Source organism: Anarhichas minor, unplaced genomic scaffold (assembly GCF_050575085.1).
Source record: "Anarhichas minor isolate MPS153535 unplaced genomic scaffold, ASM5057508v1 ptg000014l, whole genome shotgun sequence".
Lineage (NCBI taxonomy): Eukaryota > Metazoa > Chordata > Actinopteri > Perciformes > Anarhichadidae > Anarhichas > Anarhichas minor.
In genome coordinates this window covers 275,108-300,350 of record NW_027466460.1, presented here as the reverse complement: position 1 = coordinate 300,350, position 25,243 = coordinate 275,108, and the positions used below count along the sequence as shown (strand labels likewise).

At 42.5% G+C, this 25,243-nt stretch overlaps 4 protein-coding genes across 6 annotated transcripts; 3 read left to right on the top strand and 1 right to left on the bottom strand.

Annotated features, from left to right (window-relative positions):
* Positions 1-23: 23 nt before the first annotated feature.
* On the bottom strand, positions 24-5,202 carry ube2kb (ubiquitin-conjugating enzyme E2Kb (UBC1 homolog, yeast)). Of its 3 annotated transcripts, XM_076091000.1 has the most exons (8): positions 4,917-5,202; positions 3,925-4,018; positions 3,760-3,818; positions 2,957-3,039; positions 2,760-2,859; positions 2,542-2,670; positions 1,860-1,950; positions 24-1,018 (listed from the first exon to the last, which is right to left on the bottom strand). In XM_076091000.1, the coding sequence occupies exons 1-7, from the start codon at positions 4,977-4,979 to the stop codon at positions 1,876-1,878; spliced, it is 603 nt and encodes a 200-aa protein (XP_075947115.1). In that variant the 5' UTR covers positions 4,980-5,202; the 3' UTR covers positions 24-1,018; positions 1,860-1,875. The 3 variants fall into 3 exon arrangements, with proteins under 3 accessions (XP_075947115.1, XP_075947113.1, XP_075947116.1); XM_076090998.1 differs by having other exon boundaries at positions 24-1,950; XM_076091001.1 differs by lacking the exons at positions 3,760-3,818; positions 3,925-4,018; positions 4,917-5,202 and adding an exon at positions 3,354-3,372 and having other exon boundaries at positions 24-1,950.
* A 1,018-nt stretch (positions 5,203-6,220) lies between these two features.
* On the top strand, positions 6,221-12,508 carry smim14 (small integral membrane protein 14). The gene is made up of 5 exons (XM_076091002.1): positions 6,221-6,380; positions 7,907-8,003; positions 8,781-8,829; positions 8,912-9,060; positions 10,402-12,508. Exons 2-5 carry the CDS (start codon positions 7,929-7,931, stop codon positions 10,438-10,440), a joined length of 312 nt encoding a protein of 103 aa, XP_075947117.1. The 5' UTR covers positions 6,221-6,380; positions 7,907-7,928; the 3' UTR covers positions 10,441-12,508.
* A 659-nt stretch (positions 12,509-13,167) lies between these two features.
* Positions 13,168-18,947, top strand: map9 (microtubule-associated protein 9). The gene is made up of 13 exons (XM_076091968.1): positions 13,168-13,239; positions 13,503-13,593; positions 14,638-15,144; positions 15,213-15,379; positions 15,488-15,596; positions 15,670-15,731; positions 15,822-15,883; positions 15,972-16,134; positions 16,538-16,624; positions 16,752-16,913; positions 16,997-17,142; positions 17,442-17,577; positions 17,684-18,947. Exons 1-13 carry the CDS (start codon positions 13,168-13,170, stop codon positions 17,801-17,803), a joined length of 1,884 nt encoding a protein of 627 aa, XP_075948083.1. The 3' UTR covers positions 17,804-18,947.
* A 974-nt stretch (positions 18,948-19,921) lies between these two features.
* Positions 19,922-25,199, top strand: ugdh (UDP-glucose 6-dehydrogenase). Its single transcript, XM_076090992.1, has 12 exons — positions 19,922-20,144; positions 20,875-21,036; positions 21,412-21,513; positions 21,639-21,839; positions 21,923-22,120; positions 22,636-22,783; positions 22,885-22,979; positions 23,074-23,204; positions 23,452-23,591; positions 24,219-24,310; positions 24,408-24,518; positions 24,612-25,199. The coding sequence occupies exons 2-12, from the start codon at positions 20,875-20,877 to the stop codon at positions 24,720-24,722; spliced, it is 1,491 nt and encodes a 496-aa protein (XP_075947107.1). The 5' UTR covers positions 19,922-20,144; the 3' UTR covers positions 24,723-25,199.
* Positions 25,200-25,243: the final 44 nt, after the last annotated feature.

Here is a 25,243-nt window from a genome sequence, read left to right as displayed (position 1 = left end):
AGAGACTTGACAAGAATCCAATGTGAGTTTCCAGTTTGTTTGTTTTTTAATCAAAGAAACATGACACTGTCACAATAAATAACCATGCTTTTTATACTGCTGATGCTCGCTTCCAAGGAAACAAAAGAGGACAAATAAGTCTCGACCCAAAAGGAGAAACTGAGATGCGACAGCCCAATTTTTCTATGCTTCATCATCGTGCAATATTGTACATAGTGAGAGAACCAGGAAGCCGGGGGCCCGCTTCCTCTTTTCTTCCAAAATATAGATCCAGCCATCAATGGTGCACTCTAGTGATAACGAGACGGCTCTTTATCAAGACCTGGACTATTTACAAGTCAAGGAGATGGAGTATGCCTCTTTTTTTTTGGCTCTGGTTGGAAACTGTCTTCAGTCAGTGGAGAGGGAGCACGAGAACTCCATGTAGTACTGTACTATGGTGGTGGTGGGGAAGATGGGTTCTTTTTTTAAAGGCTTTGAGGTTTTATCAACACCCCACTTCCCGAACATTTCTTTACAGTCCATGTACCACAAATGAAAACACTGCAGGCCTGCAGAGGAGTCCCGGCCTCTTAAACGACACGTCCGACATCATTCAAGGACCTCAGTGAGTATTGTATTTGGCTGTGTAGCAAAGCGTGTTTGGGGGGGGGTTGTCGCCTGTACGCACGTGGCTAATGTTTTGATTTGAGTGGCGTTGGATTGGAAGCTCCCCCTCTCAATGATCCACATCAGGACTGGAGAGTGCGAGAAGATCCTTAATCCGCGGCTAAAAGTTACGCGGTTGCTCTGAAATTAGTAAAAAAAACAAAAGCACAGCATTGCAAACTCGGTCACTCATTTCTTGTTGAGGTGCGTTTCCCGTCGGTTGTCGGGCGAATCTGCCCGGAGGACAATAAAAGACAAAAAAGTTGGATTGTGGCGCAGCAGAAAAGGGTGGCATGTGATGTCCTTCAGGGGCCTGACCTGGCTGTCACTTCCTGTCCCATTAGGGCCAGGACTTTGGCTGGGCAACAATCTTAAGAAGAAAAAAAAACAACCGGCCATTTCAGAGGCATTCCTCGTGGATCACAAAAGCATAAAAAGATATCTCCCCATATAATTGTAAACTAGACATTGTTTGTATTTAAAATAATTTGTGTTACAATGCCATGTAAGAAAGAAAAAAAGTATATCCTTGATGTATTTTCAAATTTACACGCATCTATTTACAGTTAACCTTTTCCTTATGTGCAGATGTTTTGTGTGAAGTTTTCTAATTCTACAGACAAAAAGAAACTGCAGGGTGTTGCAGCATCCATGTGATATGATAAAGAACCATTACACCACTCAATGCAGAACACTATCCAGTCGAGTTAATATAATCCAGCTAGACCTTTACGGTATTAAATGTCTGTGTAAGAGAATTATCTGACACAAAGTCCAACTGGTTGCTGGAGGTGGTGGTGTACTGGGAGCAGTATGCTGGGTTTCCTTCACATTTCACCCTGGAAAACCCAGCAGCAAAGGCAGGTATTTGATTCTTTGAGATATTAAGGAACACACATTTCAGAGCTAATATGAATGAAGGACATGGACGACAAAATGCATGAGTGAAAGTGTTTGGTGGCTTATAACAAGGACACACATTTTATGTTAGTGGGAGAAAAGACAGCATGATGGTCGGAAAGGCAGTGGAGCGGTGTACATGTTGCATGTTGCCACCGGTGTTGAGTTTATAGCAAACAAACTTGTTATAAGAGAAGGCTCAGACTGCCGTGGTGAATTGGGGGGGGGTGTGTATGTGTTTAACAAAAGGCCATGATGGATGGGATGGGGAGGGGGCTGATGCCATGATGGGGGGAGTTTGGGATCCTCACATCTGGCTGCGTTGTCTCAGTTGCTGAGGAGCAGCTCTGTCGCCGTTTCCACGTCCCAGGATTTTGAAGACAAGGCCGCTATTACTGCGTTCTGTGAGCGAGGGGGACATGGGATTTTAAAAGTGATTGTAAGCAGTGTGTCATCAAATTAATAAGAACTGAAAGGATGATTTTACAGTATGCTATTATGAACATCAAATATGTCGACCCTTTGAACTGATTTTTTTTATTATTTTTTTTTAATTTGTGCCTTAAGAGTAAATCCTTTGAGATTTACCTTAGTGAGACTCCACAAACCCTGTTGCTCCAACAAGAATGCTGTCAACTAAGGCAGCAACTAACAATTTTGCCATGATGACTATTTTCATAATCGATCAATATTGCCGTCTATTTTTTGTTTAGCCTATAAAATGCCAAATGTTAAGTTCCCGGAGTAATTGTCTTGTTTCGTCCAACCAGGGATAAGAGGAAAAACTGAAAATATTTACTCTGACAGAAGCTGGAACAAGAAAATCTTTGCCACAATTGCTGAAGAAACCTACTCAAACGACTAATGCATTGTCAAAATAGTTGCCCGGTAATTGTCTGTCAATCAAGTGATCTATTAAATCAACTAACTGTTTCAGTTGCACACCATGCCAACAATGTAAATTAATGTTATGTAGAACAAAGTGGTTCTTACCTTATCAAAGCCCATCGAACAGAGTTTGTCTATTTTGCGATTGTAGTCGGCGCTGGAGACCGGAGCGCCTCCGTAGACGTGAGACCACAGCCTCGCGGTCTGTTTGTACATCTCTGGGTTCTGCTTGTACTGAGGATGCAGACAGAGTGAGGGTTAAATGTCAAATACAGTGAAAGTACAGAGACAGGCCGTGTGTTTCCGAAAAACATCCTTCTCACCTGGTTGGCTACTACTGCGTCCTGTGGATCATCTGGTTCTGCTGCGGCAAGGAGAGCCTGTAGAGACAACAGCACCGTCCGCAGGGTCATGGCAGCTGCCCTGGGTGGGACGGATACATGGAGGGCGTTTGAGACGAGGGACACACACGGGAACATGCAGTAAAGTGCGTCGCAAGGTTCAGATGAGTCTCACTCACCACTGGTCTTTTAAAATGTCCAGACATATTGCTCCCGTCACAGAACTGATATTAGGGTGCCAGATCTTAGTGATGAAACGCACCTTAAAAGAAAGAGTTACCTGGATTAAAATGGTTTAACTATGGAGGAAAAGGGGGGGTTACAATGGGTACACTTAGATGCACACTTGTATACTGGCCTTTAGTATTGTCTTTGTTTTGATCATATTTGGGTAGATGTTGTCATACCGTTTGTCACGGTAGCTGTTGCTTTAAGGCCACTGTGGGCAATGTTACATATCAATGAGCACAACTAGTTTCTGGCAATATTGGGTTGTTATATGAATTGCATCAATGTGACAAAGTACATAATGTGTCAGGTATTTCATTCACTAGATTTAAACTTTATTGTAATCACCATATATATATAAATTCTTATCTTTGCTACGTGAAATCACTGAGAAAGGATTGTATGCCCATCACCCTGCATTTGAGATAAAGCAGATTGTCACTCTTATCATACACTTTCATTTTTCATTTATTGACAATTATATAGCTAGAGTAGACCTGTGCACACAGCAGACAGTGATCGGAAACCTGTATACGGTGTTTACAAGCCACAGTAGAGTACCTCAGCTAGCACCTTCAGGTTCCTTAAAAACAGGATTAAGAGCGTATATACGTTTTTTGAAACCAGAATGCGTTTGCTCCAAACCATGACGCCTAACCAGGATGACAGTGTGCATGTAAATGCACTTGAACGTGAGAGAAAGGGGTAAAGAACATGCAGCAAGTATTGAGATGGGAACAACTGAAGCTCGTACCTTTGGAGGGTTAAAAGGATAAGTTTCTGGGATTTTTATTTCAAGCTGAAATCTGCCACCTTGAAATGAAGAAAGAAAAACATCAAAATGTTTCAGCATGACAAATCATAAAGTGTAGTGGTAGATATGTTGTCAGGCCATTGTAATGCAGGTGTGTGACAATACCTTCATATGGTGTATCGGGAGGACCTGCTATCTCCCCCCTCAGCTCTGTGAAGTTCTCATCCACCAAATCTACTTTGATCTGGTTTTTACTCGTCTATAGGTTGGGACAAATGAGAAGATAACGTTACCCTGATGCTCCACGGAATCACAGCGCGGTGTCTCGACATGTCTGTCAAGTGTCAAACCACATTCATTTACAAACATGTGAAAGCTGCACACATGTCAGCTGTTAAAAAGGCACAACAACTGTACTCCAAAGTTTGTTACAGAGTTCAACAGGAGCCATTGGGACATTTAAATAAGTTAGCAGCGTGGATAGCTTGCTACTGGAGCCAAGCTAGCAAAAGTTGGCATAACTACAAACTCACAACAACAAGACTTGACAGGCAGTAGAATTACAAAATACACACTCTAAATGGCTTAAATCCTTCCCTAATAGAAACCAACTGTTTTAAAAAATATGATAAGTTGGTGAACGTTGTATCATGTACACCCCGGGCTAATGCTAACTTAGGTTGAGATGTCAAAATATCGTTACCATTAGCAAGCTAAAAGCTGCTAACTCGAAGAGCCATCGGCTAATTATCGTAAGTAAACACATACGCTGCCTTTTATGAGGCGGGTATTAACCATACGAGGTATGTTTCATTTAGTTAAGTAGTTACCCACAGTTATGCGGCACTGTTCGTTATAAACAACCGGCCTGTCAGTTGACAAAGCTGAATCCACGGTGTTTCCTGAACACACCCACCTGACAATAACAGGATAGGTTCGGCCGGGGCACTGACATCAAGCTAAAGCTAAGCTACAGTTCTCCTGTTTAGGCCTGACCTACAGCAGCACAGGACTGGGACCTGACGTTAGGTAATGTTGGTATCTGACATAGCGGCTACAGCCACTTACATTTTAATTAGTTCAGTTAAAACAGCGACAAAAAAAACGAGCTGAATCGAAGTGAAAAAACCCATATATAGCCAGAAACGTTACCGCACCTCTTCGCTTTTGAGAACTTCTTTGAACTCCCGCTTGATCCTTTGGACCGCGATGTTAGCCATGGCTGTGTCTGCTGAAGAGCTGCTGTGTCGACCAGACCCGGGTCTCTCTCTCTCTCTGTATGTCTCCCTGTGTCTCTCTCCCTCCGTGTGTGTGTGCGCGCGTTGTCTGTCGGTGTGGGGAGGACTGCCCGCTCCGGTGCTTTTCACAGTTAGGGAGCTCTTCTCCTTTCACTTTCACCGTCCACAGCTTATTTTCACTTCAGAGACAAGCTCACTGTCGCCGTCGACTGCCCGCTGGAGCACAGCGCCAGTCAGTCCAGAACATACAGTACACACACACAGAGCGTGCAGCTAAATGGAGTAGAAACTGGAAGTTTCATTAATGAGCTCTAGTACATGGGTTTGTGTTGTTTTTCACACTTGCCTTTTCCGGACATTTCTCATCCTGTGCTGAACACATCTGATTTTTATTTTCCAGCACTGGTGACTATCACCTTTTATTCACCTACAGGATTTTTACATCTGACTCTGATGTGGAATGGAGCTTTTACTTGATTGTTTTTTATTAGGGAGCAAAATATACAAGTAAAGGAAGAAAGCTGTTAGATTCAACACATTTTTCACTCTTTATCTGCCATCACTGCTTAAATACCAAATGACACTTCAACTAGTTCTGATAGTCCAACTGCTTTCATGGCTTAGATATCATCTTCCATTTAAGTTGTTTCGTCTCTCAATACGTGGCTTATTAAGAGGTGAAATAAAAGTAAGAGAAGGAAGCTGTCAGGTTCCAACCTGACTGAGTGACAAGGTTTTGGAAATATTGAAATATTGTACTTTTTACTACACTTACCTATATTTATTACTATGCACATTTTACATACGAAACATACATTGAGTTTATAAAAGTTGAATCAAAGCCAAAATATTCATTATGCAAATGGACCCTCTGTGTTCAACTTAATATATTATAGTATTGGATTATTATTATTTAATAAGCAAAGTAGCGACAGTCGTCCGACATTTGTGTTGGAGTTAAAGTAGGCTACAATATTTCCCACTGCATTTTTTTAAAGTACAGTATTCGAGTTACAATCCATCACTGAATATTTGGTTACACAACTGTACAGATGTTGGGGCTCGGTTCATCTGCCTCTGTATTGATGATGGGCAGCGGACTGTTTGTTTACTATCCAGACGCTATAATCGTTTCTTACTGGGATTGGCTCAAAGTCCCGCCCATCAAATGACTGAACCAATGACAGACGTCCGAATCGCCCAGCGCGTTTAGTTCCCGGATGTCTCTCGTGAAGAATCGCTGGTTGGCTCACGTGCACCAACAAAACACAGACGGTAGGTTGTCATGTCTGCAGCTTAATGGTTTCCGTGCGGGGGACAACAACGCTGCAGCCCAGGCCCTCCAAACACAGTGAACGGTTTCTCAACGTCTACACAGCTCGAGTAAGTCCTGTTTCCATGCTGTTGGCCGTCACAGCTGTCGATAATCATCTGTTCATTAGTAACAGTCGAGAGAAAAAACAGTCAACGCAGTGAGGCTTTGTTGCTGGCCAGGCTAGCAAGGAGCTAGTCTAACGTTAGCTAAATTAGTTAGATATCAATATTAAATCATAGTTATTATGATAGTCGTGAATGTCAAACTGAAGGGTTGGTATGTGAGAAGTGATGATTGCTGCAGTTGAATGGATTTCAGCAGAGTCGAGATCAAACTGGCCACTTCGTTTGTTCGTCACTTCAGAAATATGCAGGCAGACACCCATGGAAACTATGAACGTATAACTATTACAGCACGATGTCAAGTAATGCAAGTGTGTATATGTCAGTGTTTATTACATATAACGTGACGGTCGTGTGTTTATTCAAATGTCAATTATATGAAATATAGATATATTGGCTGATATACATAGACACATATACGATTGTTGAACAGAAATGCAAAACATGGTGCCCGTTTTGTTTCCCTGGTGGCAATGGTTCTACATTTAACATTTAAGCAGTGCAAACAAGTTGGTCACCATTATGCACGAAAATACTAGAAAGGTCGTCATGACAAAAACAGTGCAAAGAACAGGACAAAAAGAGAGAGAACGGTACAAAAACCATCTCAATACATTACACGGTTTGTAATACAAGGAAAATATTTTTGGACAGGAAAATGTACTGCTCTGTTAATATTTTGGTCACTATTCTTTGAGGGGAAAAAAATCTTGGGATTTTTTTTATTGCAGGTGTTTGTGTAAAAAAAAAAAAAAAGATCGCAGTATTATAGGAGAAAGAAATTTAGCCAATGAGGGTGGATATTCGCACCAGCCAAATGCTGGTAAAATATGCAGGCGGCTGCTAGATTTGCTTCAGTCACCAGCGGGGAAAAAACCCAACTGTAGTCTAGTGAGTGGTTAGAACATTCTGGAATACATCAGCCACAGTGGCAGGTGGACAAAAAAAGCAAATTTCCATCAATCAAATATCCATGTTATCAGCCTCAAAATCTGGTGTTGCAGTATAGACCTGGATCACTTTTTATTAGGCACCTGCAGCAGACATCTGTGCATTAGCCTACGACTAATCCAAGCACTGTCTGTGTTTCACATCAGTTTGCCAGGCCATGTGATAAAACCTTTTTTCAAAACTACTTTCAGTTCTTAGCTGATGACGTGGCTCCTAATCAGTGTTGTATTAACGACGAGTGCACCATCAGTGTAAACCAGTTCAGACACCAGAATGAACTCCAGTATGTTGTCAATAATGGTCTAGTTAGAGTTTATTTTTAATTACAAATGCCTAGGTTACATGCAGCGAGATAAAGCAGCCACAGTGCTGACTGTCCTTGACTGAGCAGTCTCCTCCTTCTAAGCTGTGTCCCTGTGAAACAACAATACAGGACAGCGCTGACAAGAGGGAGCGTTAGGTTTCTCTCCTTTGTTCATGTACTTGGTCTAGTTAGAGACAGTACTTTCGTTTTGTTCCAGGGTGGACGCCGTCTGGTGAGACATGGCGGAGGGAGGCTTTGACCCTTGTGAGTGCGTCTGCACCCACGAGTATGCTATGAGGCGCCTCATCAACCTGGTGAGTGGCCTCGGCTGTCGCTTGAAATCTTAAGTGGCTGGCTTATTGTTGAATTGCAGGAGCAGGAAATCCAAGTGTGCAGCACAAAGTATAAGTATGTCCTGCCGAAGTTGATAGATTAGCGGTAGAATCAACTAGCAAGCAAATGAAAGTCCCAGCCAGAGAGGAGGAAATGAAAAGCTGCCGACTGGCACGGAGCCAGCACATCCTGGTTCCTGCTCGGTGTTTATCCAGAGAGCCAATCAGCACTTCCACACAAAGTCGTGTCACTCCGTCGCACTGCGTGCTGTCAGGTTGGCTTTGGGCATGTAAATATATTTTCCAGCTCTCTTTTATTGGAACGTGTAAGAGAAGCGCTCAACATTATGGAGACAGACTACGTTTAACACGGAATAGAAGTTGTGATTATTTTGTGTATCCAGGTGACCTCATTGGCTCTTTTGTGCAGAGGTGTAACCTGCACGGCGAGCTGCAGATGGCTCAGAGCTTGAAACCACCCGAAGGGAGAAAAGGGTGTTGTCCAAATAACAAAAGAATTTTCACAGGATTTACATGTCAGGACTTTGTACAGTACATTGTTGTGTGTGTGCCTAGTGTTACAAGGAACTCTGGCGTTTTATGTCAGTTTTATTGGCTTATAGACTTGCTGTGTTTTCTCTAACCTGAGATGAGGAGAGTGGTAACCAGAGTGAATAAGTCAGCCATCAATTAATATAATTTTTCCAGCTCTCCTCTTGTATTGAATCTGCTTTGTTCCTTCTGTAATTTCTCCCTCAGCTCAGGCAATCTCAGTCCTACTGCACAGACACCAACTGCCCTCAGGAATGTATGTATGACCACATTAGGGTGTTGTGGGATCAGCAACATTTAGTGTAGATTACAAGTGCAAAGATGCGTTTGTTTTCCAGTGCCGGGTCCCAATGGGCCGATCGGCGGTGACCTGACCCTCCCCATGGTTCTGATGGGATGGGCGGTGCTGGCTCTGCTCCTGTTCCTGTTGCGCCCATCCAGTCTCAGGGGCAGCCGTCCCACAGGCAAACCTCACGGACCCCACAATGTCAGTATCGATCACAGTGCGCCCACGTAGTAACGGTGATGTTGTCAACATGGGTTTACAACAGAAGTACATTAGCTGAAGATACTGAATAGGATGCTATTTTTCCTTTAATGGGGATTTTATGACATAGAATTGAAATGAGTCACCATTTGATGGAAACTATAAACTTGGATAACAAAAAGAAAGAAACGATGTTAATAGTGACACTTATTTTGCTACATGCTAGCTATTAGCCTTTTTCACAGCAGACGTTTTGACCTGTTGGTGTTACTAACGTCTCTAACTATGGCTCTGTCCTGTAAGCACAACACAAGACCCTGAAACTGAAGCCATCATTACTTGTATTATTTACACCTGTGCTTTTACTGTGACATGCCAAAATGTCTTCCATAAAATCCGGCCTGTTGGTTAAACGTCAGGTTGTCTTGCTGTGCTCTTCAAACGTCAGCTGTCTTGACCTCAGATAGGCTGCTGAATTATTGTCTCAACATTGTTTTTTGGTTTGTGTCATTTAATAAGAGTCAGTGAGCTCTGGTTTTGGTCTATTATTATACACCATCCATTATTATACACCAATTGGCAGTCCACCAAAAGCAGAAATTAGTCACACAGTTTCTATGTTTCAGTTGTTTGGTCCATATTTTGCAAAGATGAGCAGTTCTCTCCCAAGATTAGGAACTAAATGTTTATCCTGTGACGTGAGCTGGAGCTGTATTTCAGAGCTAGGGTGGGTAAAGATTTTTTTTAGCAACATTTTCGTGTTGTTATATTTGTTGAAAATGTCATTCCATCCTGGCAGCAATCAATAAATCAAATACTCTGACCAAAAAAAAGAGAGAAAGGAAAAAAAGTCCTGCGACAGTCCAATGAAATGATTGGACGGGCTCCCTGCCTGTTTACCTGCCTTTGCGTATTCTGCCTGTGCACTCATTATTGTGACCCATGTCTACCACAAGCTGCTAGCTTGACAGCTGTGAGTACTAACGGTAGCCATGTTGGTTGTGTATGTTCATTATGATTATTTTGGGGGAGTGGCTTTGGAGGGACGGGCTGTCAGTGTAGTCGACTTAGAGACTTTCTTGCTACATTTAGCGACTTTTGGAGCTCGTGCTGCTAGAGGTGACTACGCTGGGCTGGGTGTTTCTGTTGTATTATTATTTTTAATATAGCTTGTTCTTGCTGGTTTCTCCAAAGTTGCTGACCGCAGCTTAAACAGGGACTCAGCCTCTGGCTGTACACAACCAGATGAACATTGTGTGTCCAAATTTGAAGCTAACTTATTATTATAATTAGTATGATTATTGTTTCTGTTGTTAAGACTTAATATTTTCTTTTTTGCAGCGCAATGGAAGAGAGCCTCCAGCGCCCCCTATCGACTAGCAGTGGAGAGCACCAGCACTCACCCACCTGCACTGACTGGAGCTGCACAGTCAGCCAGCGACTGTGACAAAGGGACAGCGTCATCTCCCCTTCATTCAAATATCTTTTGCTTTTCTCCTACTTTATTGCCACTGTGTTTTTTGTGATGGATTTGTCTATGACCCCTGTCACTGGAGCCCAACTGATCTGAATAACAACGACTTTTTTTTTCCATCTTGAATTAAAAATATATAAGTAGTAACGTTGTTGTTTTGTATGTCTAAAGACGCATACAAGCCAATTTTGACTGATAATATCGGCATGTTAATATATCAGTTGGGCTCTAAGTGGTATTCGTAGAGTCTTTAATCAGAAGGCGGGGCGTTGTTCAAGTGCTTGCTAAGCGTTGAAGGGTGGCAGGTCTCTCTCGGAAACATTCCTCTCTTTCCACTTCTATGTCACAACTCTATAAACGGTGCCAGTAATGATGTCATATCACGTAGTGTTTTAATAGCACATTTAAACCAGCATAATGATTAACGCAATGAATTTACATGGACGAATACTATTATGAATTAGGATCACAGCAACACAGCGTTTATTTCAATACAGCCAATCCATCTTCTGTGTTTACACTCGGGCCTCAGTCCGAGTACATACTCCAGCAAACAGTCCGGTGTGTTGTGTGAACGACGTCTCCGTAAACGCGTCTGTCCCTTTAAGCGACTGTTGGTTGTGTGACCGTGGTTGTAAGTTATCTGGACCACCGATCTGTTCAACGGGCTACAGTTGGACAGTCAAATGCTCCCATTTCACGTAGTTGAAATGAACTGAATTGCAGGCATATGTGTATTAAGTGTGGTCATTGTAAAACAATATACTCAGCGCAAGCATTTAATCATATCGAGATGATTCCATGTACTGTCATTATTTAGTGGTTAAAAGATAAAAACAAGTCAGAATTGTATACTCAACTTATTAGTAGCAGAGAATCTTATTTTGTTGTGGTATGCCGTCTTCTTATGAAGGCGTGTTGTGCTGAGTCAGCGGTCTAAAATGGTGGAGGTGAGGGCCTACAGTCTGGTTGATTGAAGCATTGAGTTTCTACTTCTACAACTTTGGTATGATGATGATGATGTCAAACCAATTTAAAGGAAAGGAGCTAGAAAACGGTGCCAATGTTGAAGTTCTGGTCTCAATACTGCGACAACTTCTTGTGAAAGAAGAGCAATATTTCGGTTCATTTTTGATATAAAATGAGATCAGAAGAGGACGTGGGAATGATCTGGAGGTTCTCTCTTTACCGTGGTTTACAGGATTTGTTGGTTTCTCTTGGTCCAGAGCTGCTAAATGAGTGATTCATTTAAAAAATTAAAAAAAACAGTTTGTCAGCTAGAAGGTTTAATTAGTGAACAGAACAATAGAAATCTCTAATGCAGAGCAATATAGTGGTGAATATCTGGTGTTCTTTTACCCTGTATGTAACTGTGGGTGGATATTTATAACGCAGTACAACAGCCTCAAAGTTACTTAAGAGTATCAACACTTTGATACAATCTCAAGAAAAATGGAACATTATAACAAGTGAATGTTTTTTTTATTGTTGGCTGTTGGATTGCAGTACATGATGGAGGGTTTCCTGGTTTCTGGTCACTGACCTTATCTTTGTCGTGCCCCTGTCATGGCAACATGGCTGTGGAAGTGTGTCTGGGCCTTGGATTATGTTTTCAGGGGCACTTGTGATATCAGAATTTACGTGGATTAGTGTCTCTCTTGATATACATGGTGTAAGAGTTCAGAACCTGAATATCATCTGTAATAGCTTCTCTTATTTTCCATATCAGCGAATAAGGCCCTCTAAAGATTTCTTCCCTACGTCTTTCTAGACTCGGGAGGAGATGGGGAAAGTTAAGTAAAACCTAAGACGGTGTGTATAATGAAGGGGGAAGCCATACTAGGTTGTGAGATGAACAAGTGGACCATCTGTTACTGCAGGAGACCACGATTTACACTGTTTCAGTCTAAGAGAAAAAGGGCTTCAACTATGCACTTTTCCTATAACAAAATAAATAAAAATAATTCAGTCTTACTGTCTGCCTGTGTATTTTTTTATTTTATTAGTCTATAAATTAAGTATGTTTTAGTTGCACTTCAATGGCAAGTACATTGCCACATGCTTGATACAGAAGAAGTTGGTTGCAATTTGCACCTTCACCGCTAGATGCCACCAAATCGTACACACCACCTTAAAGTAGAAAACCATAAAACTTCTGTATAACCCAGTGGCCTATTGCTGTATGACTGATTTTTACGCCTCTGTTCATACTTTGACAGATACTTTATAGACGCCTGTCTTCACATCAGTATTATCGATTAACTGCTCCCAAATCAGGTTGAATCATGTGTGTGTGTGGGGGTTGTTACAATTGAGTTTGTAATCCTCTGAGCATGCGCAGTGGTGAGACTGTTTTCCACGTTTCCCAGGGTAACCATCAACAAGTCAGTTAGCCCACTGTCGCGAGCTATGTCCTTTAGGTAGTACCATTTACGAATAGGTCTATAGTATGTATTGAATCTGACAAACTTAGCATAATGGTAATTTAGCAATACTAGTACATACTAAGCACAGGAAGCCTATAGCAAGCTAACATTACTTGTCACAGTGAAATTAGCGAACACTAGTTTAGCTAGCATGCTAACGTGAGTGGACGCGTTCAGAGGACAGCGTGCAGCGTTGTAGTTCTCAGAATGACTAATCAGCAGTTCAGGACACTGGCTTACACGAAGAGCCCGAAAACATCGAGGAGAACAACGTTTCAGGTAAAGTGTTGTGTGCAGTCGCCATGTCACCAAATGAGAGCAGACTGATTAGTCAGTTAAACCCACAGCCCCCTGAACACACGTTATCTCATGTACTTACTAGACCTATCTGCTTTCTACCTGCCCATTTGCACTATTACATTGCATACTCTATACCTGTATGCTTTTAATGGTGTACTGTGATATGTGTGTTGTAGTAGTTGGGAGAAGCAAAAGATAAAGTGAGGTGAACAGTCAGTCTAATCTCATCCAAAACGTTTCAGGACGAACTTCAGGCTGCTGTCTCCGCCAGAGCAAGCAAGGCAGAAACAGATCGATACTCGTACTCCGATGACTTCAGTGACGATGAAGACGGTGAGATGGCGCAGCATCGACATCCTCTAGATGTGGGTCTCTGTGGTGCTTTGATTTTCTGCGGTCTACAGTGCATCCTATTTACACCACTTTGTGAAAGTGACTTAATACTTTTATGCATCTAACTGTGATTCACAGTGAAAATGCATTACAACTAATTGGAGAAATTGTGAAGAGATTATCAGAAATTACTCTGTAAATGGCAGTTTTTTTCAGCAGTGATTCCCAACCAGGATGTAGGAAGCTCATCTTATTAAAAAAAAATGCATACATTACAATCTGGTTAGAGCGTGTGAGTAGAGTGAAAGCAGAGACGGTTAAGCTCAAAGTAATGGATACATGGTTGAACCGTCCCGCTTCTGCCACGTCTGTTGTGCTACGAATGTAACTTTGACTGAACTTGCTGGAAAAAAAGTTTCCTATTTTATGGAATTTGCAGTGTTCAGTAACATCAGGTTTAAATATCTATTCAAATGGGCACTTTTGTTAAATGGCTCTGGGGGTACAGCAGACAGAAAAAGGTTGTGAACCACTGCTTCACAGCTGGTGGAACATTACACGACATTCAGTCCTCACAGTTCATTCCTCCCTGCCAACCTCAGCAGGATGAAGGGTTAACATCACTGCTTTACAGGAGGAAAATGTCAGATGGCAACAAGAGTTACATCAGTGGAGCAGACCATATGATTCTGCTTCCTCCTTTGGATAACATTGTTAGTCAGACACCTTCAACTTAGATGGATGCATGTTCAGTGTGAAAGTTAAGGTGAGTAGCTTAACTCAAGATCACTTTCTACTAGTTTTTCAACCATATCTCCGAGTCCTCCTCAGTGGATAGAGTTTGTTCAGTTGGCCAGAAACCATCCACTTAAGAAGGGATAGTAAGATGCAGTTAAAAAGCTCCAGTAAAAGCTAGTAAGTGGACATTGAGTCTAAATTGCTTTGTCAACTTAAACAGATACAGTTTAATGGCTGGTCCTATCTTGTCATTCTCTATTTTTGATCTTTCTAAATTTCTGTATTTGATTTCTCTGTTTTTCACAGATTTTCTGAACGAGCTCCTCAAATCGAGTAAAAAGAGGGCCGGCGCCATCAAGGCGGCGAAGAGTCAACCCAAACTCAACGACTTTGACATTTCAGATGACGAGGGCAAACGCGGCAGGACGAAGAGAGTTTCATTTCTGAAAACCCAGAGAGTCGTCTCTCCCCCGGACGACGCGGCGGCGCCAGAGTCACGCGAAAACGAGCCGCCCGACTCTTCCACCGGTCCACACAGCAATCACGGCGACTCCACGAACATCGGTGACGACAACGTGCCGTTTGAAAGCAGTGATGCGGTGTCCGCCTATCCCCAAATCACGAGAAGGAGCTCAAGTAAATCTCTGTCGTACCAAACGTCAGATGACTCTCTCCTGGACATGCCGTTGCCCTTACCATCTGACAACAGTGGGGCGGAAACTCCGGGTCCCGAGAAGAAGAGCACCTCTGCTCTGGAGGACGGCTCCCACACTCCGTTATCAGCAACTGACCTCACACGCGTGTCCTCAGCAGGTCCGTTTACACCGTTTCATGTACAAGCTTTTTTTAAATTCATCTTTCAACAAACTGTCTTTATTCAGATACCAATAGGGAGCCACCCAGGCCCAAACCGAGGCAAAGGACTCTCGGGTTGAGCCTTCACGCTGCGGAGAAGATGGCTGAAGACGCTGGATCTCCGGATCTCAGCAGGCCCCAGACGTCCTCTGCATCTATCCCCCTCTCCCCCGACACGTCCAGCAACACCGCTGTAAGGAGCCGCGGTGCACATGTACGTTTCTCTGCTCGGCTTGTTCGGTATTTGTAGTTGAAACATCTTCTGAATGGAGCGCGTGTTTGTTATGCCGTTTCATCGCAGTGGAAAGAAGGAAGTCAAGCAGTTTCATGCGGCCTCAGCAAATCCTCTTCGAGTAAGAGTGAGCAGTCACAGCTCTTCACCAAGACCACAGTGGATTCCGGATCCAGAGGTAACATCCTCAGCACCACACACTTGTTTTTCAAATGGCAGTAATCCTGTTGACGTTTATCGTGTTGTTTTAGATGGCTTCATTTCCGATGACAGCAAAGAGAGAAAGTACTCCACGTCGTTTGAAGAGTTTAATGTAAGACCTTCGTGGGCGGGTGAGACTGTGACATGTTGGATATGCTCTGCCTGTTGGTCTCGGTAAATGTGTCTTTCTGTCTCCTCTCAGGCAGACTCTGGAGAACACTCGCAGCAGCTCTCTCGTGTCCACCACAAATCCTTTGACACCAGGTTGGTAAGCAAGCCGCAGCAATAGCTGCTTCTAAAGCTGCGTGGGCAGAACAGGGTTGGTAACTGGCCGTCGTTTCATCTCCATCAGGACATGGAGCTCTCCCTCTGAGGCCGCTCAGAGGTCGCACAGTGTGTGCGCCGGGAAAGTGGAATCAAGGTATCTGGGAACTCTCAAACTTCTGGATCGTAAAGTCTCGCTGCAAGACTCTCAGCTTCCAGCGGCAGATTCACTCCGAGCCGCCATTTACCAGGTCGGTGTGATAACGAGCCCGAGTGGTTGGAAAACTCTGCAGTGTTTGGTTTGTTTTATGGTGAAGGACGATATGCAACCATAAGAGGAGCTCCATCTTATACTCCGACACTGATTTGATTACAGTTATATCAGATACATAGAACATACTTCTAGTGTAATTTCTTCCACCCTGTTAAACGCTCCATTTATATTATTCTCCGATTTTATTACATTATTATCAGGTACAGATGCAGAGTTTGGCCTTGAGACGCTGTACTTGTCCTAATGTAATCAAATAATTCAGTTAAAAGCCAGTACTTGGGAGTCTGTTTTTTTTTCTCATCAGCCGCTGGACAACAAAGTATCTACAGTTGAGTCTCGGTCAACTAGAATCCCGGCCCACTAACATGTATTTCTAACAGCAATGGCTTCGAAAGAAAAAGGAAAAGTCAAGAGAGAATATGCAAATACAGAAGAAGGAGGAAATCCTGAAAGAGAAGAAGAAAAGAGTGAGTAATCTGTTTTGTAAATCGGAAATACAACACACCACATAGTAATGGAACACTATAAAAGAAACAGTATTTCAACAGAAATGCACACTTTTTACTTTCTTTTAAAAAAACAAACCAATAACAGGAAGAAGAGGCTAAAAAGGAAGATGCTGTTGCATCATACGAGGCTTGGAAAGAAACGAAGGCGGAGAGTCTCAAAGCAAAAGCCAAAGAAAAGCAGGACGCAATCAGAAAGGTGCAAAGAGCGGTTGAAGAGAAAGAAGAAAAGACGCAATCTGCTCAACAGGTTTGTCCCTTGATTTATTGTGCGTTATAAATAAGCACTTCCGTGTGAAGACATGCTAATCGGTGATGCTGTAAACATCGCAGGTGTTTGACAAATGGAAAAGTGAGCATGATCATCGCCTCAAAGAAAAGTCCAGAAGACAAAGAGAAGCTGAAAATAAACTTCAGTTCAGAAAACAAGAGAAGGAGAAAGAAAGAAAGAGAGACAGCAAATCTGCCGTTTCTGACTGGTGAGTGTAAATCAAGGAAGCAGCTGCTGTACCATTAGAGGCACGTTTCGAGAATGCCTGCTGGTCTACCCAGTAAACAATTTAAAGGGCCAGCATAGAAAGATCACATGTATTTAAATACAATTATCTTACTGTACTTGATTGTACACATTTTATTGGGGTCTAAAAGTCAGTATTCACACCTCACAGTGCTGTCCCATCAAACTCTAACGTCTGGGAGTGAAAATGATCAACCACTAGATGGCAGCCAAGGCTTGATGTTTAGCCACTTTCTTTTTTTTTTTCTTAAAATGTTTAAGGCGTGAAAAGAAGACAGTTGTTCTCCATGAAAAAGTCTTGACGGTGCGCGAGGAAACCCAAAATAAAGCTGAGGAGGAGCGCTACGTGAAAGAGGAGAGAGATCAAATGGCTTTGGAGATGTATGAAAACTGGCTGGTGAGTGGCATCGAAGGTTCTTTTGTTTTGTTTTTTCAGATACAAATGGTCTCACTCACTGTAAATCCAAGTTATGTGGAAGAGTTAATATTTCTTTACCCAACAGGTACGGAAGGATCTGGAACAGAAGAGACAAAGAGAAGAAAGACGGATACAAGCGATACTCCAAGACGGTCCACCTCCTCCGTGGAGCCCACCGAATAAAACCATACCCTTTGGGAAATAACTTGAAATGCAACATAAGATATCTGCGGGTTCTGTGTTACATTTGAAGTTTGTACTGTATGTTGTGTTTTAAACATAGTTGATGGCAGCTGCTGATTTTTATATACATATTTTGTACATTTTAGAGGTTTTTTGTTAGCCAGCAGCTCTAGTGCAAGTTTATTTTTTTAAATGTTTGTCGGTGAAATGTTGCAGTATGTTGGAAAATGTTCCTGTGACATGTCGGTATCAAAGAAAACCCTTTTTATAAATGTTGTGATCTGGTACCATGTTAGACATCTAACATGGTACCATGTAAAGCAGCAATAAGAAAACAATATTGATATAAAAAGCTAATAGAATTGGTCTGCTGCTTCCTCTACTTTTATAGTTCAACTGCCGTCAATTTCCATGTAAAGTTTTGTCTTGAGATTACAAGAGGCTCCAAAACTTGACACATTCTTAGAAACTGACACGCAGCACTTATTTGATGTACAACATGATTTAATTGTTTGTTTTTATTTAAAGTGCTGGTCATTTTGCACCTCAACTTTTTAAGGTTTTTATTCATATTCATTGCATTTTCCATCATCAAAAACATTTACTTTAGACTAAAGGAAAAGAAGTCTTTAAGAATGTATTTATGCATCAACACAATAAACTTATGAGGGTGACACTTTATACAGATTTATGCAGAGAGAAGCATTTTGGACTTTAAACTCAAGACACAGAGAAGTCTAATTGTCTTCATGAAAGAGAGCTGTTATGGATTTTATTTATGGCCTGCTGTTAGCTCTGCTCCTGGTCATTTCCGCTATCCCACATCTATGCCAATGTATGTGGAAAATATAAGACAGGTATCTAAAAAATATGAGTAATAAATTAGCAATAAATCCTGCAAACATGTTTAGAGGCTTTAAGTGGCCATGGAGACATGGAAAATGTAATTAATGCATCAGTGATACAAAAACTATTGATACAATATATCATAATTTAAAGTCACAGAGGCAAATGTTCGGCATTGAGTTTTTTTCCCTTTTAAATACTTTGAGTACATTTCCATGTACACGCCTTTACTTAACCCTCCTGTGTTCGTTTCTCAGGTACAGCAATGATGTTCCCGGGTCAATGTGACCCGGTGCATGTTTAATCATCCAAAAGTTGTCAGAAAACAAAAAATCCTAATAAATATAGTTTGTACCTCATCACCAACACCATTACTAACAATTCAACAAGTATTTAGTGGAATGGCGTTATTCACCCCTCCATAGATCATAGTTCAATTAGGATAACTCACTCGTTTTCATGAAAAATACATGTACAATTTCTTTTACATTTTGAAACTTTCTTTTTTTTCATGGGGTGATGTAGTTAAGATGAGACGCCTCTGCTGTTCAGGGTCATATTGACCCGCTCACTCAAAATCAAGCCAAATGAGTCATAAGGATTTGTATTGAAAGTAAACTTTATTTATGTTTATTTATAGTGTTAAGAAACAGACATTTACAAAAAATAACGATCTGAGCACAATGAACGAGGTGTGTGTGTGTGTGTGTCTCTGTCTGTCTACACAGCACACGAGTGACATGTCGTCACGGTGTGCTTTCTACAAATACATTTTGGCACTGTCTTTATAATATTTTCGGCAGACAGTCTTGGCTGACGTGTATTGGGTGAGGATGACCACTATATTTCACAATTTTTTGACACGAATGTCTCGCTTGGAGGAACAGGTATCAGTTTCCTCATCTGATGGTTCATAATCAGTACCATTATAATCTGAATTGACCTCAAGATGGTCTTCATCTTCAGACACATCCTCCTCTATGTTAAGTTTCATACAGAAAAAGTATATTTTTTCCAGATTTTCAAATTTCGAAACGGGTCAATTTGACCCGCAACATAACAGGAGGGTTAAGTAATATTTTCAATGCTTTATTTGTATTTAATTGTATTGTTGTTGTGGTATTAGTACTTATACTAAAGTAAACCTCCTCCAACATTGTTTAAATGTTCAGCGATATACGGACAAGTGTTTCCATTATTTTTTATGAATGGAGTCAGAACATGCTTTTACTCTGAAATACCACACCGGAAGCATCTTGTGCGGTGCTTAGACTCCTGAAGTGAGGAGGTAACGTTCACCATACATTAGTATCTCAGTTTAGCGAGAGGTAGTGCAGGAAAAGTTGTGAGAGCAACCTTGATGGTATGAGTTTGTTGAGTAGGTTTAAGAGTTAGTTAAAGACATTTATCGTTCTTGAACCGGAACCGACGGCTTGTTTCAACACATTTAATAGAGGAGCTGACCGTGACCGTAATCTGCGCATTCCTGAAGTTGACTGACTGTCGAGTTGGCAGAGGTAATGTAACGTAAGCTAGCTAACGGCTACTTGCTAGTTGGCTGGCTCAACATTGACGTCCATTCATTTGTTTCTTGTTTTTAGTTCGCTCACACAGCGTTAGCAAAGAAGAGAGGAAGTAGCGTAGTTATGGTCCTGTTTGTGCGTAATGTTACACTGACACTCGCTCTGCAGCAAAGCTAACGTGAACTACCCTCACTACAGGGTCTCTGTGATAAAAGGTCAGTGTTCATCTCTGTCAGACGTGGCTGAGCCGATGAAAGGCTCTCTATGTTCTACCAGGCTGCGGCGGGTCGACCGGTACTGTAGCCCTGATGAGTTGGAGCCATAGCTTTACATGTGAAGCCCTGATGGTCAGGAGGGTTTAGAAAACCAACAAGTGTTGGACAGAAACCGAGCTTAACGTTTCTCTGGGTAGTATATCAGTCTGTGGAGGTTACATTTGTTACACTTTTACACTTTTAACACATTGAAATGTGACTGATGAATGTCAATGCATTATCAATGAATCTGCCAGTTTTATATATATATACAGTATATGAGTGTGTGATATGTGTGTGTGTGTATATATATATGTATATGTACTGTATATATCGGGAAGTAAAAGTACACGGTAAAGGTACATTCCCAATGTTATTTAGGAGCTGTGTCTTTAGAAGTTGATCGACTCTCTCCTTTCTGTATCCTCTCTGCATCCTTTCTGTATCCTCTTCTCTCTCTACATTTGCAGATGTTTCAAATAAAGAGGATCTGTTGCATTGGTGCTGGGTATGTAGGAGGCCCGACGTGCAGCGTGATCGCCCACATGTGTCCGGAGATCACGGTGACCGTGGTCGATGTCAATGAGTCTCGCATCAAAGCCTGGAACTCGGACACTCTGCCCATTTATGAGGTATCATATCAATGAGCTGAGTGTATTATAACAGGATTAACAATCTTTTAACAAGGTCGTATCTTATTAGTGCCCTTTCCCCTACAGTATTGCCTCCCTTTTTGAGGTTAATCGGTGTTGATAAAGTAGATGCAGCTGGGCAACTGTTCCAGCCAAGTCTTTTTGTAAAGTATTGCGTGGGTGCAAAGAAACATAAATTAGTTCCAGACTGCCCGGTGTCGCAACTTCCCTACGTCAGCCCCGACCAAAAGTTATTACATCATCATGACTGGCGTTAATAAGCAGCCCTTGAGAGCTCGTATTCCATTTGTAACTGTTTCTGCCATTCACTGACACACCCTCCCCCACTCATTTTCCCACTTCCTCCCACTCCAGCCGGGTCTGAAAGATGTGGTTGAATCATGCAGGGGGAGAAATTTGTTTTTCTCTACGGACATAGACTCAGCCATCAAGGACGCGGACCTCGTCTTCATCTCTGTGAGTCCTCCAGTGCCCCACCCCACCCCCCACACACATACACACACACACACACACACACACAGTTTGACCAGCTGCAGGAATAAATCTGACATTTATGACTCATGCGTGAATTCATTGGGCAGGTCAACACCCCAACCAAGACCTATGGGATGGGGAAGGGTCGTGCGGCGGACCTGAAGTTCATTGAGGCGTGCGCCCGGCGGATTGTGGAGGTGTCTGATGGTTACAAGATTGTCACGGAGAAGAGCACAGTCCCGGTCCGAGCTGCCGAGAGCATTAGACGGATATTCGATGCCAACACCAAGCCCAGCCTGAACCTACAAGTGTGTATTGTTGCATGAGAACGAAACTCTTTACATCGGTTGTGCTGCGAGTTTCTGAAGTTGTTGTGCCGCTGCTGCTGTAGGTGCTGTCCAACCCAGAGTTCCTTGCAGAGGGAACAGCAGTGCAGGATCTGAAGGAGCCGGACCGCGTCCTGATTGGCGGAGACGAAACGGCCGAAGGTCAAAGGGCAATCCGAGCTCTGTGTGCCGTCTATGAGCACTGGGTCCCGAAAGCTCGCATCATCACCACCAACACGTGGTCATCCGAGCTGTCCAAACTGGTGAGTGTAGGGCGGTGACGCAGTTATTTTCATTGTTTCTTTTTTTATTTAATTAACTGGTTATTGTCTCAATTAATTAGGTCAGAAAATAGTGAAAAATGCCTATTATAATTTCTCAGACCCCAAGATCACATATTTACATTTTTTGTGTTGACATACCATAAGAGAACTATACTGATGAATTGTCAGCAAGAAAGCACTGACAAGTCGTATAATACACTGTAAAATGTCCCACTTGGCTGCAAAAGAAATCTTAAGGCATCCGTGTTAAAACAAATTTGACTTTTATTAAATATTAACCATATTGGCCTCAAAACCTGTCTGGCTATAGTCCGTAACCCAAAGATATTTATTTGCTATCTTATATGACAAAGAAGACGTATCAAACTCACATGTGAGAAGCTTGAACCAGCGAATGTTTGACTGAAGACTGGCTGAAACAATCGGTTAATAGGAATAGCTGCCGATTCATTTTCTCTCGACTAAATGAAATTATAATTTTTTTGCTCATGTAGGCAGCCAATGCATTCCTGGCACAGCGGATCAGCAGCATCAATAGCATCAGCGCCCTCTGTGAGGCCACCGGGGCCGACGTGGAGGAGGTGGCCAAGGCCATCGGCATGGACCAGAGGATAGGGAGCAAGTTTCTCAAAGCCAGCATAGGTAAGGAACGCGTCGACAAGATGTCAGACCTGAGCCACCGCGTAAAGTTTAGTAAATCTAAACACGGATTAAGTGTCGCCTTCTCTTAACACCCCGCTCAGGTTTTGGTGGGAGCTGTTTCCAGAAGGACGTGCTGAATTTGGTTTACCTGTGCGAAGCCCTCAACCTGCCTGAAGTAGCCTCCTACTGGCAGCAGGTGAGAACTACATCTAGGTTTTTTTGTTGTTTTCTCTGAAGGCCTCTCCTCGCTGAATTCACCGTATTCTCTGATCTGTTCACGATGTTCTCAGGTGATCGACATGAATGAGTACCAAAGGCGGCGGTTCGCCTGCAGGATCATCGACTGCCTCTTCAACACCGTCACCGGGAAGAAGATCGCTCTGCTGGGCTTTTCCTTCAAAAAGGACACAGGCGACACAAGGTTAGTCTCATTCCATGGCGTTTGTTTGTTTTTTCTTTCTCTTTCTCACACCCTTGTAGACATTTGTCGCCACCCAGTTCTTGTTTTTCTTTTCTGATAGCTTTGTTGCATTATTCATTAACCCTGGAAAGTGATCAGACTTTACTCGACATGATCGACCTGCGAAGATAATGTGGTGAACTGTGGCCCTCATCGGAGTTGACACAGTGTATGTGTATGTGTGTGTGTGTGTGTCTTGCAACTCCAGGGAGTCGTCCAGTATCTACATCTCCAAGTATCTGATGGACGAGGGAGCCAAGCTGTTCATCTATGACCCCAAAGTCCTCAAGGAACAAATCATTCATGACCTCTCCCAGCCCAACATCTCAGAGGACAACCCAGGAAGAGGTGTGTGTTTATCTGCCTTTATTACATAAGATGCATCAGAGAGAGAGAGAGAGAGGGGGGGGGAGGGTGACCAACCGTGAGAGCTTCCAGTACCACCCACCAAAAAACTCTGGTCAAATACTTTGATAATTATTATTTAAAGTAATTTTTAGGGAAATGCCATAACGTCACTGGTTCCAGCCCCTGAAATGGTAAATTATTTTTTAATCTCATGGGCAATTGTTGTGGAGTAGTTGCAGTAAGAAGTAGGAAAGCAAATCCAAAATGTACACAATGCTAAAACTATAACAGGTTACCAGAAGATTCTTGGTGGTGTTGCATGTAGTTATGTATGTGTTATGTCAAATCTGGTTTTCTTCACCGTCTGACAGAACATTTTTATATCTTTGGGTTTTGACTGTTTCACTATTTTCTAACATTGTGTAGAAATTGGAAAAAGTCTTAGAAGTAATTGATATTGGGCATTTTATTCTTTGCTTATTCATTGGTACCTCATTTTAAGCAGAAGATGTAAAACAGGACAACACAAACTCTGCTGAATGTTTGTTTTTAAAGATAAAACCATTCCGTCCTTTCTTACGGATGCTGCGCTGTAGCCGAGGTGACACACTTGTTTTTTCTTCCTAGTGTCGGAGCTGGTGACCGTGACCTCCGACCCTTACGAGGCCTGCCAGACTGCACACGCATTGGTCATCTGCACCGAGTGGGACATGTTTAAGGTCACAATCACATATTGTTTTTTTCCTCCCACCTAATAAATAAATAAATAAAAAAATAGACCTTTGAGTCGTCATACCCCGTCTAATTCCACCACAGGAGCTGGACTACGAGAAGATCTACAAGAAGATGCTGAAGCCGGCCTTCATATTCGACGGCCGCAGAGTGCTGGACCACCTCCACTCTCACCTCCAGAACATCGGCTTCCAGGTGAGCGGACGAGAAAACACGCTGCGCCGCGCGTTCACCGCGACGCGTCGCGCACAGAATGAAAATGAAAGCCGCTGCCTTTTCTGTCCGCAGATCGAGACCATCGGTAAGAAGGTGACGGCGACGCGAATCCCCTACACCCCGGCAGCCGTTGGTTCTCGCATAGCCGTCAGTGAACCTCCCACCAAGAAAGCCAAAGTCTAAAACTCACCCACACACACACGAACAACATGCAACACATTCCTCTCTCAACTTTTTTAATTGCTAGTGAAACCTTTCATTCAGGTCCAACCCCACTCTGTTGTTGCTACATGCCTAAGGATCAAAAGGGCCAGAGCAGCGGGAGTAACTGCTGCCCTGCAGTAGGTCTGAGAGGAAAAAGCTGAGCCTTCAGAACTGTGTGACTGTGATCAAGTCATTGGAAGAAATCAAATAGCATTTATCAACCAACATATGTCAGATGCAGTCATACATGCACTATTTCAACTAAACACTATTAGATGAGTCTACTTTCTTACAGTATTTACTATATAATCAAGTATGGTTGCTTAATTGCAAAATACATTTTACACCGTTTAAAAAAAATATTTTTATAAATCATAACTGTATGTCAATCAGTGTTTGTCCTCTGTATCAGTGACTCTTTACTTCAAAAGGATGCAATAAAGTGTGGCGCCTGTCCTTCATTTGTGCCTGTTGATTGTTCCGACTCGATGGAAAGAAGA